The 13,886-nt window shown below is 37.0% G+C and overlaps 1 protein-coding gene and 1 long non-coding RNA gene across 2 annotated transcripts; both read right to left on the minus strand.

The window, feature by feature from the left end:
• Positions 1-4,174: 4,174 nt before the first annotated feature.
• On the minus strand, positions 4,175-9,251 carry LOC136248125 (tyrosinase-like). The gene is made up of 5 exons (XM_066039939.1): positions 9,092-9,251; positions 7,608-7,860; positions 7,183-7,483; positions 6,387-7,021; positions 4,175-4,507 (listed from the first exon to the last, which is right to left on the minus strand). The coding sequence occupies exons 3-5, from the start codon at positions 7,298-7,300 to the stop codon at positions 4,175-4,177; spliced, it is 1,086 nt and encodes a 361-aa protein (XP_065896011.1). The 5' UTR covers positions 7,301-7,483; positions 7,608-7,860; positions 9,092-9,251.
• Positions 9,252-12,225: 2,974 nt separating this feature from the next.
• Positions 12,226-13,160, minus strand: LOC136245517 (uncharacterized). The gene is made up of 3 exons (XR_010695911.1): positions 12,985-13,160; positions 12,449-12,702; positions 12,226-12,324 (listed from the first exon to the last, which is right to left on the minus strand). It is a non-coding gene; the product is annotated as an uncharacterized lncRNA (long non-coding RNA).
• Between the last annotated feature and the right edge of the window lie 726 nt (positions 13,161-13,886).

Raw genomic sequence — 13,886 nt, forward strand, 5'->3', positions numbered from 1 at the left:
AATTAATACTGTGACTGAATTTTGCAAAATCACCCATATGGGCGCACATGAAATTATTGGAATTTTCATGTTTAGTGGGTCGCTAATAAAAGCAGGGCGCAGTTTTAAAAATATTTCAAGAACTTTCTTGTAATTTAAGGTATTGAGAATGGCTTACAACCATTAACAAGTAGATTTGCACTATAAAGTTTGTAGTTAGTTCATTAAACATTAAGGTGTCAAATGCGCCCATATGGGTGATTTTCCAAAATTCGGTCACATATGCAAGCATAATTGCTGCATCTCTACGGGACAGTATTCAGGAACCATTTATTTGACCAATTGATATATTTGTTCATTGCAATAGTAAATGTGACCCGGTCTGTGAAGGTCTGCGAAAAGTGGTCTTATAGCCTTTTCAATTGCATGTACTTGTCAACCTGTAACTTGACTTGTGAATGTGGTATCATCCTGAAATTTAGTCCCCATATACCCCTAACATAGCACGATAGCTTGGTGTATTTATTTATGAAGGTAGTAGGATGAAAACATGAGGAGTTATGATTAGTCAAACTTGACAATTTGGAAGGGCTGTAAGACCCCTTTTCACAGGCCGGGTCACAAATATGCTAAGCACACATTTGTGTTGATGTAATTGTTACATTATTTCAAGTTAATTGCATCGTAAACCTTTAAAGTGCCTACTTTGTATTTACCTTATTGAAACATGTTGTGCTTGTGTTTAAGAGACTGTATCACTTACAGTAGCTACCTGCAATTGACCACAAAAAGTTAATTACATTTTTTTTAAATTCCCTAACTACGTAAAGTACTGTACATGTATGTTACCAAACCTTCATTTCTACCACATTGCTATGTGATTAAGATTAATAAAACTATAACTATTTTCCAAAATTTCAGGAAAGATAAAAGGAACAACATAAAATGTGACTGGTAGGGCATGTGGGCACAAATTACACCCCACCACATAACATCTCATGTCTCAGTATTATGATAGAATATTTTCATTCTGTGACTTGAATTTTAAAGCCAATTAAATGTTGAATAAATGCTGAAAATTAAGCAATAATGGAATACAAAGTTATGATGCATCAATAATTGTCACAGCTATGTTACAGCATCTTTCTTGGCCAAGCCTTCAGCTGAGACGTAAAATATCCAGATTGCAAGCACTTTTTAAAATTATACATCAAGATTATTCACTGTCAATTCCTCCTCATTTTATTTCAATGACAAGAACCACCAGAATATATCACCCACATCGTTTTATTCTACCAAATTCATCTACCTATTCATACCAACAGAGCTTTTTCTCCAGATCAATTAAGGATTGGAACAACTTACCATCTTCCATCATTGAGAGCAACAATATTGACTCTTTTTCAGCGGAACTGCAAACATTGTATGGAACTCAATAACTGTAATCTTTGTAACTACGTAGCTAAATTCATTTTATGATTGCTTTTTTTTCCTGAGCATATCAGCTGTGCTGTCTGCTCAGTAACAATAATAATAATAAAATAATATTTTTATATGTTCACATACACTATTTTTGCAGGCCCGGTCACAAATTGTGATTCTGCCTTACATAAAGCATCAGTAAAGTATTGCTCCAGCAATAACAAGCAAGATGTCAAAATTTATTGGTCAAAAGATTTAGCCATGACCATGCCACTGATGTTCTGGTGAAAGCTTCAAAATTCTTTATAAATGTAAGTTATGTAACCAGGTCTGCAAAAACGGGTCTTATAGCCTTTTCATACTTCCAAGTTTCACTAATCATAACTCCTCTTGTGTTTAACATACTGTATTGCCTTCAAATTACACTCAGAAAGAGTACTAGGGACCCGCCGATTATGCTCATAATTTTACCTATTATACTATGCTGCACTGCTCAAATATTTACCTATTATGCTTAAATTTATGCTCAATACTTACCTATTATGCTCAAATTATGCCCAATTATTTATGCCTCAGTTCTCATGCTCTGCTAATAATATTCAGTTTATGGATAAATAACAAGTGGCTGAAGCACAAACTTACTTGTCAAAATGCATATCACAGAAAAATCGGTATACTCTAATAGAACAGTCAGCAATGTGATTGTTCTATTAGAGTTACTGACTGTTCTATTAGAGTATATCGATCTTTCCGTGATAGCTATTTTGATAAGCAAGAATTCATACTATTATACAAATATTCTACCTATTATGCTAGCATTATGCTCAATGCTTTCAGGCACCTATTATGCTCATAATTATGCCAGCATAATCAGCGGGTCCCTAAAGAGTACTAGGCTAGGACCAAATTTCACACTGTGCACATTTCATGATTGGCTGCGTATAGCAAAGGCTATAAGATTGCTTTTTGCAGATCCAGTTATTATTCTCTTAATATGTATGACCAATGCACAATTGTAATGCTTTCCAATTGCATGTACTTGGCAATCCATAACTTGACTTGTGAGTGTGGGTGATACCAGCCTGAAATTTGGTCACCATACACTCCTAACATAGCACCATCCCTGAATGTAATTTTAAAACAATGAGTTAAACGCATGATCAGTTATGACTCGTCAAACGTGGAAACTTGGAAAGGCTATAAGACCCATTTTCGCACATCTGGTCACAATTTGAATCAAAGAAAATGACTATGAAACTATTAGCTACTATCCTGATGGTTTGAAATTACTATATCCAGATATCTGGATAATACGGATAATACAGATATATTTGTTTATCCCTAGCGTGCATGTGTTAGCTAACGGATATGTGCCTTTTTAAAACTTTATAATAATCAACAGTGACAAAATTATTTTGTATGGCATTTGAAATTAATGTCAAAATTAATGTTGATGCATATAGATTTATTTGGAACTCTGTCATATACATGCCTCTCAACCACAGTGCACCCCATAAAGGGAGTTGTTGAAAGCTATTACACAAATTTTGTTGTGGAAAAAACCTAAAAATGGCTACTATAATAATTTGCAATAATTGATAATTAGCAATTTCAAATGCTAAATAGGCTGGCCTAATTTCCATTCTGAATTCACCATGCTATGGCATTATCCTGGAGCTCCAATAATCTCACAATTACTCAGCAGCCTGTACGTATGTGTTAGTTAACAGTTATATGTGTCTTTTCATAAATTATATTAGTTACGAAAGTGACAAATCCAATAGCTGATGTCATGATTATTAAAGAGTTTAGTTGTTCGCACTAATCTCACCACAGTCTGTGCAGAAGAAACATATAAAAATAGTGTTACTTCTACAAATTGCTGTACTGAAATCCTTATAGCTAAATTTATTATATATATATATGTTTTGAGGAACAATTCTAAAGTTCTTATAATGAAGATAGCCACCATGTGGTTCATAGCATCAAATGTTTTTCACCGTATAAAATTGTTGTGATTGTCTAAAATCTGTATAAAAGTGACAATATGTACAACAAAAAATGCAAGAACCATGCATTCAAAATTATGTGCTACGACACTGTATATGTGACCAGCTGAACAAAAACTGGTCATTTTTGCACATTCCTCAATTTTGTGATCAATGGTTTTGGAGCTATAGCTCTAGACATAATAATGAGACAGGAATGAACTCAATTTATACAGCAACAATACGGCCAATATATCACAGGCGCTTATTTAATGGATCATAACTCAAGACTGAAACAAGCTAAAAGAGGGGATTAAGCTCAGTCTGTTGTCCACCATGAACTGGTAAATTGATCAATGCATAGTGTTTTCTTTGTACGTATGTTTCCATGCAGACAAAGAAGAAAGCATTTTCAACATTTAAATGATGATGGTAAACTTTATTTCTGCAAATAAACTCATGTTTTTAAGCTGTACAAACATGAAACAAATTCAAAGATTTTCGTACTCCCCATGAACAGGCAGAACTGAGGTTTTATTGATTAAAGTTTTACATACCAAAGCGATTAAAATATTCATAGTTTTCATGTAGCAAGCAAATTATGGTTATTTACCTACTTTGTTTCAATTAGCATATACAAAATAGTGATGACATGCATCTGTACAACAAAAAATGCAAAACTATGTTTTCATTTCAAATCACTTCTGGAGTTAAGAATTATGCATAAGTATATACTGTACTATGCTGTTACTATACTAGTGCTTGTTTTGTAAAAATGGTATTTTTTATTTAGGACGTCCTTTTGTAATCTTTGGTAGGTCACAATAGTATCCAAAATTACGAGACCGTGTGAACATGTCAGTATTGGTACTGAGTGGGAAAAATGGAACCATAAAGTCATCTGGCTGATGTCCTGTAGTGGAAACAGTCATTGGTATATCATTAGGATACTCTGCATCAGGGTGTCGCTCCAGCCACTCATCAAACATACAATCTACCATAACATGGTGAGGCATGAAAAGAGGATCATTTGGTGATGACACCACATCATCCATTTGTCCTCTCTTATCAAATGGAAGATTTGTAGCGAGATCACCTGCCCCAGTAATGGTATGAACCTAAACAAGAAAACTGATATCAAGACACACGGTAGTGTGTCGTGCGGCCCAAGAAGCCGGCGCGTAACACCCGTGAGTATATTGACAGGAAGAAAGAAAACGCAATTTTCGCACCTCCGTAGCTCTGTGCTTCCTTGATGAAACAAGACGATTTTTGCTGTGGACATTCTCTCCAACTGCAGCACTCCACATTCCAAATTTGAGCGAAATCGCTTCGCGCGTTCCCGAGATATGCGACTTCAAAAATTGGCTCAGTTTCTTGGGTTTTTTTTCTTCTTTATCTTTTTCTTGTCGCACACTTACAAAAACTGCTATAAAACGCGAACGCGTTATCCGATTGCCTTGAAATTTGGCACACAAAAGGGGGATATAAAGGCGCATCTCGGTACCAACTTTGGCTGGAATACGATAAATAGGCAAAGAGTTATGAGCGATTATTAACGAAAAATAACACCAATATGTTGTCACGCCTACAGGGTAAACCGCGTATGGGAAGAAGCTGAAAATCGGTGGGTGAATAGGTTAACTATTGAACCTCAAACCTTTTGTGGTTTGAAAGAAATCGAGCTAAAAACTAGGAAGATACAACGAAAAAACCAACAGTGTGTAACAATTACGCAATCGAGATCAGCTAATAAAAAAACGACTGTTTGCCATGCCTACCAGATAAATCGCTTAGGGTAATGCTTTGAAAATTGTTGTACAGATGGAGTAATCATCTTAGAAAGGATCATCAATGGTGTAGAAGAATCAGACTTAAAGCCACGGAGTTATAACACGAAATCCAACTTGGTGCGGCAAGTGCGAGATCGAGATACTCTAATAGAGCAGTCATCCTAATAGAGCAGTCACCCTGAAGAGAATTCAAGCGATCAGCTAGAAATAAGAAACCTGTATAGAGATCAGCTACAGACAAATCACCCTGTAGAGAGATCAGCTAGAAGAAGTTACCTTGTAGGGAGTTCATGCAACTATGGAAAGAGATAGTTCAGCTAGAAAAAATCACCTTGTAGAGTTCAGCTACAAAGAAACCACCATGTAGAGAGTTCAGCTACAAACAAATCGCCCTGTGGAGAGATCAATAGAAGAAGTTACCTTGCAAAGAGTTCAGCTACAAAGAAACCATCATGTAGAGAGTTCAGCTACAAACAAATCTCCCTGTAGAGAGATTAGCTAGAAGAAGTTACCTTGTAGAGAGTTCAGCTACAACGAAACCATCTTGTGGAGAGTTCAGCTGCAAAGAAATCACCACTGCCCAAATTTCAAGGCAATAGCTTTTACCAATCTGAAGTTATCAATTGTCAAAGTTGGCAAATTGGATGTGTGTGGAAGGCCCCTTTTTGCAAATCCAGTCACATATGTATTATATATATAATTTGTACATTTACTGATAAAATATTTAAAGTATATCTACTTCATCTTTACTTCTTCCTGTAGTAAAGAAAAAAACATAGGTTAAAAAAGTCCCAAAGCTGGCCATAGGCCGGCTTTGGGGTATACAAATACAAAAAGAAATGAAATCTAATCCAAAACAGCAAAGCTGTAAAAAAAAGTGTGCGGCCCTCAGAAAGGCTATGGTGAAAAAAGATGTGAAATCCAAGGTGGCGGCCAAGAAATGGCTGTGATGGTAGGTTAATGGTAAAAATTTTAATAACGACAATTCAGGTGAATTTTTGTGCCGCTTCACAAAATTTACCTGAATTGTCATTATTAAAATTTTTACCATTAACCTACCATCACAGCCATTTCTTGGCCGCCACCTTGGATTTCACATCTTTTTTCACCATAGCCTTTCTGAGGGCCGCACCCTTTTTTTACAGCTTGGCTGTTTTGGATTAGATTATAAAATAAACAATGATAGTAATCATACAGTACTTACCGCACCATGCATTTGTTGTTGAAGTGCAATCATCCGAGAGCCATTTGAAATTTTGGGGGAACATTCTGGGTCAAAAGTGGGAGAACAAAAACACATTCTGTTTCTACGGCACCTACGTATTCTAAAGTTAACATTAGCATCAACAAAACTTCGATAGTTTCTTCGCGATAGAAAATTATAAGGTGGTCTTTCATATCTGTTAAAAGTCATGGCACGATTTACTTGCCGACTTGTAGGCCAGTCAGGATTGTTGCTACTGCAAGGGTTAGTTCCTGTGAATGGGCAACGTTGAAGGGGACCAGTGTTAACATTTGGATCACAAATCTGAAAGAATTTTAGCCAACATATTGTGTTCCATCCGTCACCAACAATATCCCCAAATACACGAGGAAAACCACTGACATTCCTTGTTGCCCCAAGCCTCTTTTCAGTAAAGAGATCATCTGAGAGTATTCCAGTAGATCTTTGAATTTCAATTCGCCAGTCCCAGTAAGGTAGCCTGAAAGTGTGATAGTCCAAGTGTCCCATGCTCTCTAACATGTGTTGTAATTCCCACTCAAACAACAAGTGAAAGTATTTGTGCCAAGTTGTGAATGCAGGTCCAGCATGAGCATAATCCAAACGAATTGATACATCTAAATGTAATATGACATTGATGTAAGTACATAAAAAGTCAATTAACAAGTGCAGAAATGTATGTGACATAACTCAAGTTTTGAGCCATCAAATTACAGCACATACATGCATACGCACATGCAGATGCAATGTATGCTTATTACATACTTATTTACATTACCTGGTGTAGCAGAATCTTTTGAAGCATAGTGGTGAAGCCACACGAACAAATTATAAAGTGAAAAGTTACTCATGCGGAGATTTGTGGTTCCTGGAACTGCCTCTTCTAATACAACCATGTACCCTGAGTCAAATGAACGTGACTGAACAATAGTATCAATGAATGCAGTCCAGTCACTGTCAGTGTAGGTAGCAAGTGGTCGTCGGGGAAGAGCTTGTGACTGAGAGCAATCAGGTCCATAGTGACCAAACTTACACCAACTACAGTCATATCCTGCGTAATTTCCACTGCACTCACAGACCTGTGAATTGAAAGAAGAGAAATCATAATTATACAGCTCAGCATAGCAGTCATGTACTATTGTTAACTGGTAGCCATATAATATTCAATTATAGTGAGATATTTTCTTAAGCATCAGGACTAACCCTGGTGAAGTAGTGAGGCCAATTGCAACGGACATCAATACTATTTCTGTCATATCCAGGTAAGTTCAAATCAGTACACTGTCCCCTACCAGCATCCTGTCCACACACACCGTCACTTGTAGCCGGACAACACTCAAGTTTTCTAGACTAGTAACATCACTGCATGCTGTTGGTATTTGACCATAAACCTCCTTCCCCAACAGACATAACAAGGCCATGGCCATGAAAGAAACTTGACCACTTTGCATCTTAGCTACAGAATGCCAAAGTAAGATACATAGTAACAGTCTATATGAAGTTGATAGTTCACATGTATACACTTCACAGCTATGGCCAGTTAGCTAGGTTATTAACTATAGCTATATTATTTTATACTTTCACATGTCATGATGATTAGCTTTACAGTAATACTTGTATATCTACATGCCTATGTAGCTGTATTTTCACTGCTTTACAGTGAAGATCTGACAGCAACTAATGGTTTATATAGCTACCTTTTCTCAGTAGGCCATAGCTCCGTAATAGAAAGCAAATGCAGTCATAAATACGAGGAGAAAGAAATAGCTATATACAAACTATCTAAAACGTCGGGAAGTTTTTAAAGGTAATTGTTGGTTACTTATAGCAATGTACATTGGATGCTCTGGAAGGTAAGGAAATGGTGTAAAATGTGAGAGATTGAATGGTTACACATATAGCTTTAACCTTTGGCGAGTTACAAAATACTAAAATTAGCTATAGCTACGTACGTTGCTAGCTAAAGCCGATGTTTTAAAAGACGATAGCTATACTAGCTAAGACCAGTTTTTCCACACTAGCTATAACTACAGTATTAGCTAGCTATCCTTCAGTTATTGCTCAAGGCCTAATGCAATTAATTTTGCAGCAGCTATAGCTATACGAATGACTTTATGTTGTCTAACTAAAATGGGGGTGTAGTATCTATGCTATAACTGATGTAAGAATAAAACTAACAAAACTAGCAAACGCTATAAAATACGTATAGCTACGTATACAATGGCGGATCCAGGATGGGGCATTTGGGGCAAATCCCCCCCTTCAAGAAATTGCATACAAGATCGAGATACTCTAATAGAGCAGTCAGTTACTCTAATAAAGCAGTCACAATGTTCATGAGGCAGTGTAGCTTACCTATGAAGCTATAAATAGGATTTTATTTTACATAACAGACGTGATAAATTTGGTAAAGGATCACTAGCTATTATTGTTGTGACCCTTTTTTTTTTTTTTTGGTCTTCAACTGTTTTTCAGCAAGGTGCCCCCCCTCTTTCCAAACTCTGGATCCGCCCCTGGTATACCCAGCTAAGTGATCATGAATAAAAAATACAGTTAGTTATTTAATAGCTAGCTACGGGGTGGCTGGCAAGGATAGCTAGTTTAGCAAAAATTGCCTATAAATACTGCAGCCAGTAAAAGAGACACATACGAATCGATACGATATCATAGATACTACACTGACTCACCTAGTGACGTACCTGAGTGTAGCTCAGTAAGGTCCACTCGATAGATAGCAGTAGAATTCAGTTAGCTATGCCTTCAATTGCCTGATAGCTACGTATAACGTTTCCAGTAGCTGCTGTTTATATTCATATGCAATATCCCTCGCTTTATATACTCAGTGTTTGCATCATAATATAGGTGGGTTGGAGGACATCATCCTGCTGCTACATAGCTAACTACGTGATCTAAACTTTGAACTTCCGTCGTTAGTTGTAGAACATCCAGCTACGTGTAGTACAGTACATACAAGTGGCTACGTGATCTAAACTGAACTTCCGCTAACAAAAAAATCATAGAGTAGCTATGTATCTCTGCGGTTTTAATGCAGTGGGAGATGAAAAGTAAAGGGTCACACTGTAGCTAACTAAGAATGAATTTTTACCATCAATACAAAATTAATATATCGCATGCAGTCTCTCCATAGCTATTTCATTCAGTAGATATAGGAATACATCTGTCCGTAGGTTCGACGGACGTATAGCTAGTCCATAATATTATTAAATGGTGTGTATAGCTATAATGCGATGTAATATCTCCTCATATTTGCAAAGTGCAATGATATGAATCACCTTCATGATGGTCATGTTTCTTATTCCCTGCAACACAGGCTTTCAGTAACCTTCTTTGCAGGTCCCTCGTGGGATAGTGCCGGCTAATAATTCATACTCTATACTATAGCTAGCTATTTATTTATTTAGGCTTTATGGTGTAAGAGCACCAAAGTTCTGTTGGTAGCAATCAACAGCCATAAAATACGTACAATTATACTTAAGTGATCACATAGTTACATAGTAGGCTACAATGTTATTTAAAATTATATCTCACCAAATCGATATTAATGCTGATGATTTCCTTTTTTCTACTAACCTACATCACACCAGAGGCCATGATAAGAGATTTTTAACCCCAATGACTAGAATTGACTGTTATAAATTTTCTTTTTTTCCCCTCTGCAATCAATATTTGGAATTCCTTACCCCAACACGTGATTGATTTAACAGAGATTGACCAATTCAAGCACAGCCTAGCTGGACTAGTAACTGTTTAATAATTTATCAATGTGTATATATGGTCTTGTGTATAGTAAATATTGTATAATTATATAAGTTTGCTTGTCTTTTGTAATTGACAGTAGCAATTGTACCCTTTTTTGTGCACCATACTCTTTTGAGGTCTGCACAACAATCAATAATAATAGTACATTATAAGTGGTTAAAATTGGTACGTAGTTGGAAGTTTAGTTTGGTGACATCTGGAGCAAGGACTTAAGTCATGTAGAGTGCAGTTGCTATTCTCATCAAAGTTTCTCAAGAAATGATCCCACAGATATGATTTCAGTGTAGATTTCAGCAAACAAACTGACATGTTTAAGTCTAGAATTGGTATGGCATTCCACAGGGATTTATTTATTTATTTATTATTGATACTGTGCAGGCCTCCATTAGGGAGTATAAAGCACAGATACACACAAGCAAACATATATAAGCACAAAGCATACAACATTTTAGTCTATAGCTGGGTTAATACAAAAATAGTCTACAATCTTTTTCTTAAAGTCATCTATATTACTTGCTTCAATTGCAGTAGCTGGGAGGCTGTTCCATATATTAATAGTGGCAGGAAAAAAGAGTGAGAATAAACGTTTAAGTGAGCTGACACCTGTCTGAATCTTTGAGAGTTCCCTCTTGTACATGTAGTTATTGACATAGGAAGGTGGTGACTGGGAATGGAAATTTCATTATGCCAAATTTTAAAAAGCATGATAACCCGTGAGATTTCTCGCCTACATTACAAAGACGTCCATCCAAGTGAGTTCAACATCCCTGTGACACTAGACGTAAAGCCAAAATCACCGGTCACAGATCTTGCAGCTCTATGCTGCACTGATTCAACTAAATTAATGTTTGTATTCGTAAATGGTGACCGTACAACACTAGAATATTACACAACTGGCATTACCATAGATTTATAACAGGCCTCTTTCACCCTAGCTGGGAAAGAACCAATGCTTCTTTGTAAAAAACCTTTAACTTGGTTAGCTTTATTAACAATTTTCTTAATATGTTCATTAAATGTTAAATGCTCATCCAGAATAACTCTCAAATACTTTGCGTTAGACACTGACCTCACCATTCATATAGTAACAACATCTTGAGGGGTTTTGTTTGTTTGTAATACGCAGGATGGTAAATGATATGTATGTATGACATTGTGTTTCAGCAGATGTTAGTGCAATATTTTCACAGTGTCAAGAGCTTTATTGCTAGATGATATAACTACATAGCTAGCTATATGCATGGTCTACTGAGTAGCTAGTCAAAGCTTAAAGTAAGTAGCTGCTGTAGGAGTGAAGACTATGCACTTGAGAAGGCCTGTTACAACAGTGTATTGCATCAACGTTGAAACCGGGTCACTACTGCTGACCCGGATGACCCACTGACCCGGATGTGACCCGGATGTGACCCTGATGTGACCCGGATTAATTAAAGCCGAGACGTGTTTCGGCTAGTCTCGGGTGAGCGAACGAGTCTACATTTTGAGCGTTCGATTCGTGTTGAGTAAATATTGCAACCTCAAGAAAAAAAAAAAAAGGTTTTCACCTACTCACAATAGCTACCCCTCACCATAGATACCCTCAGTTTCGTGCTACATACTGCACTTACTAACAAATAGGCGTGGCTGAGCATATGTCGGTAATGCGATAAGTGGGCGTGGCTCACGAAAGAGCTACGCGATAGCGTTTATAAGTTCCACGTCGTCAAACGAACAATTTCGTTTCTCACGTGATCCAATCCGGGTCAGACCCAGATAAATTGTAAACCGGGTCAGACCCAGATGACCCGGAGAAAATGTGACCGGATGATCCGACCCGGTTTCAACGCTGTATTGCATAACTCAGTGCACAATCAAAGTGATTCAATATGTATAATAGGAACACATTAAGAAATGCCGATGCAGACATGTACACTGCTTGCAGCTCTATGCTGCACTGAATGATTCAACTAAATTAATGTTTGTATTCGTAAATGGTGATCGTACAACACTAGAATATTCCACAACTGGTCTTACCATAGATTTATAACAGGCCTCTTTCACGTCGGGGAAGAGCTTGTGACTGAGAGCAATCGGGTCCATAGTGACCAAACTTACACCGACTACAGTCATATCCTGCGTAATTTCCACTGCACTCACAGACCTGTGAATTGAAAGAAGAGAAATCATAATTATACAGCTCAGCATAGCAGTCATGTACTATTGTTAACTGGTAGCCATATAATATTCAATTATAGTGAGATATTTTCTTAAGCATCAGGACTAACCCTGGTGAAGTAGTGAGGCGAATTGCGACGGACATCACTACTGTTTCTGTCATATCCAGGCAAGTTCAAATCAGTACACTGTCCCCTACCAGCATCCTGTCCACACACACCATCACTTGTAACTGGACAACACTCCAAGTTTTCTAGACTTGTAGCATCACTGCATGCTGTTGGTATTTGACCATAAACCTCCTTCCCCAACAGACATAACAAGGCAATGGCCATGAACGAAACTTGACTACTTTGCATTTTAGCTACAGTACAAATACAAAAACACGATAGCCACAGTACACACAGAGTTGATAGCCAAGCTATCATTCTGCACACATTAAAGCTATCTATCTACAATAGGCTATATATATATATATAGTATAGTTAGTTTATAATATTATTAGCCCTATACATATAGTTTAGTCACATGATGTATTTGCTCTCTACGTCTACCAAACCGGTGGGGACTATTCTACGGAACGGAACGGAATGATGGACTAAACTGCGGAACGAAATGCTTTCTCAGATTGAAGCTTGCAGCTTACCATTGCTGTACAAGTTATCAGTGGCACTTCCAGCAGGTAATCAAACGTACCCCAAGAAAGATAAAACGAATTTAAGGATCGATTGTGGGTTCTTGTTGGTTGTCATTAGTAACGAAGTACTAATTGTGGGAATAGCTGACTCAGTGTGTTCATCTTCGGATATATCAAGTAGGGAACTTAATGCATGACTTGTTTTTACTAGTATGTGAGTTATTTTTACTTACTTGGCTTTAGAATGTACAGTCTGAGGCTCAGCCTTTCTAATCGGCATAAATCAGTATGTGTATAGCTACACTACAAAGGAAACAAGTATGGTGACAAGCTGAATCAACTCAGTCTAAGCAGAATCTAAAGGAATTTTGTGCAGTGTGTGAGGAGCAAACATTCAGATACCACAAGGAGGCTATATTGTGTGAACATCAATGATTCATTAACAGAGTAGTGGACTATTGTCAGATATCTCAGCCTGAGTACTGAGTTGAATTCTGGATGGGGTCTATTTTACAGAATGGAATGCTTTCTGAATCAACTTGCAGCTTGGCTAGCTGCTATAATTGCTGAAATTGCATTTTATCAGTGGAACCTCCAGGAAAATGGAATAGGATAATTATAAAACATTAATTGAGTGATTGTTTAGGTAATCATGACTTTATTCAGTCTAATAAACAGAATATATGGTTGATTGAATGAGGTATCACTTTCAGAATGTTCAGACGACCAGTGATGAGATGCATGGATTCATCGAATTTTTGTTGTGGTTGGAGACATTAAATATCCAAAAGCAAACTGACTGTATAATATTAATTCACTTTCTTTATATTTTCTCAATTTTGAGCCTGTATACAAATAATTGAATTTTCCTTGTCAATAGAAATCCTAGAATAAGATGGGAGAGAAACTTA

The sequence above is a fragment of the Dysidea avara genome, chromosome 2 (assembly GCF_963678975.1).
Source record: "Dysidea avara chromosome 2, odDysAvar1.4, whole genome shotgun sequence".
NCBI lineage: Eukaryota > Metazoa > Porifera > Demospongiae > Dictyoceratida > Dysideidae > Dysidea > Dysidea avara.